At 38.1% G+C, this 2,044-nt stretch overlaps 1 protein-coding gene across 1 annotated transcript; it reads right to left on the bottom strand.

Moving 5' to 3' along the window:
* Nucleotides 1–390: 390 nt before the first annotated feature.
* On the bottom strand, nucleotides 391–1,260 carry LOC112667944 (olfactory receptor 2D3-like). The gene has a single exon (XM_025460004.1). It carries the CDS (start codon nucleotides 1,258–1,260, stop codon nucleotides 391–393), a length of 870 nt encoding a protein of 289 aa, XP_025315789.1.
* Nucleotides 1,261–2,044: the final 784 nt, after the last annotated feature.

Below are 2,044 nucleotides of genomic sequence, written 5' to 3'. Positions count from 1 at the left end.
ATGCTTCCTTAACTAATTCATACCGTCTACCAAAATCCCGCACCTATTTTAAGAATATTACAATAGTCCTAAAAATCAGACCCACAGAGTTGCCTGCATGGCTAAGTCAGTTGAGCATCTGACTCTTGATTTTGGCAGAGGTCATGATGTCAGGGTGGTGATATCAAGCCCTGAGTCAGCTCTGTCCTGGGTGTAGAGCCTGCTTATGATTCTCTCTCTAATTCTCCTCTGCCCTTCCTCTAACCTGCTAGAGCAAGCACACATGTAATATTCTCTCAAAAATTAAAATAAAGTAAAATAAAAGTCAGACCCTGAGATCACCATCTCTCAGAAAAGGGCTTTCTTCCTGCTAGGTTTCTGAAAGCTCCTTTAACATCCTTGTTTCTCAGGCTATAAATTATGGGGTTCAACATTGGAGTCACCACTGCATAGAACACAGATCATTTTATCCCTTTCATTCATTTTCTTGGAGTTTGGCTTCATGTAGTTGAACATTCCTGAGCCAAAGAAGAAGACAACAACAATGAGATGGGAACCACAGGTAGAGAAAACCTTAAGCCTCCCCTCCCCAGACTGCATCGGGATTACAGTGGAGATAATATTCCAGTAGGAAACCAGAATCAGGCAGACAGGAGCTAAAAGGATGTCCACGCTCATTGCAAAGATGGCCATTTCTGTGCTGTAAGTATCTGCTGAAGCCACCTTCAGAAGGGCAGGAAGTTCACAAAAGTAGTGATTAATAATGTTCTGCCCTTGATAGGGTAGTTGGAAAGTAAAGGTGGTATCCATCAGAGACACAAGTGCTCCACTGGCCCAGGATCGTATGGCCAACTGGAGACACACCTGTTGGGTCATGATGCTAGAGTAGTGCAGGGGCTTGCAGACAGCCACGTACCAGTCATAAGACATCACCGCCAGCAGAGCACACTCTGTACACCCAGCCAGAAGGGAAACAACTATCTGTGCCATACACCCAAGAAAAGAAATTGTTTTCCTCTTTACCAGGAAATGGACCAACACTTGAGGGACGATGCTGGTAGAGAAACAGAGATCTGTGAAAGAGAGGTTTCTAAGAAAAAAGTACATGGGAGTGTGAAGTCGAGAGTCCATGAAGATGAGAATGATGATGAGCAGGTTCCCAAGCACAGTCAAAAGATAAATGATGAGAAAATGAACAAACAGCAGGATCTGGGTCTGCAAGTCTTGTGAAAGGCCCAGGAAAATAAACTCAGCCACAGAGGTTTGGTTTTCCTCTCCCATTGAGATTATGCCTATTTACCTGTTTGCACAAATAAAAAGAACAACCTTTTGGTTTGTAACATCGAGTCTTGTAGAAGAGTCTTATTTAAAGCTCAGCTTATAACCAGATTGGCTATTTCTAGCTTTTTGCTATCCAAGTCATTCTAATTAATACTAAATAGAATATCTTAATTCTTATTTGTTGGTTGTAATTTCAATCCACTTCATTTTTTTTCCAAATCTCCTCTTCTCAGTGGCATTTACAGATTATGACATTGTTAAAGTCTTCCTTGCTAGTTCTGATATGAGGATATTGGATTTCACATGGATTTTACTAAATGGCTGGACACATATTACAAAATGACTATATATTGTTAACACTATGACCATGTATAAACCTGCATCACTATCTGTTCAAAACACTACATATTTAATTATAACCTATGTGTGAAAATATGAAACAGCTTTCAGGCATCAAGCTTAATTTGACCTCTTAGAAAACAACATATTTTTCTTGGTTTAAAATAAAGTTTAGCATTTAATATGCATGTATTGTTCTACTTGGATTAAAGAGTAAAATACTAAAAGTTAAACAATAAAAAATAGGAAAAATAAGTTAAAATTATCATGATATCTGGATAGGATCAGACTGATACAAAAGCTATCTACAAACCATGTAGGAAAACATGTAGAATTTACAACATAAATTGAAAGACTTCTGTGAGATACTAGCATCATGAATAAAATTAAAAGATAAACTGCAAAGTGAGGAAAATTATTTGAAGATGTCAAAAGTTAATTTTTT

This window comes from Canis lupus, chromosome 21 (genome assembly GCF_003254725.2).
Source record: "Canis lupus dingo isolate Sandy chromosome 21, ASM325472v2, whole genome shotgun sequence".
Taxonomy (NCBI): Eukaryota; Metazoa; Chordata; class Mammalia; order Carnivora; family Canidae; genus Canis; species Canis lupus.
This window is presented reverse-complemented; position numbering and strand designations above follow the sequence as displayed.

What these genes read in the sequence shown, in the direction of transcription:
- LOC112667944 (XM_025460004.1), bottom strand. Translation starts at nt 1,260, where the DNA reads ATGGGAGAGGAAAACCAAACCTCTGTGGCTGAGTTTATTTTCCTGGGC.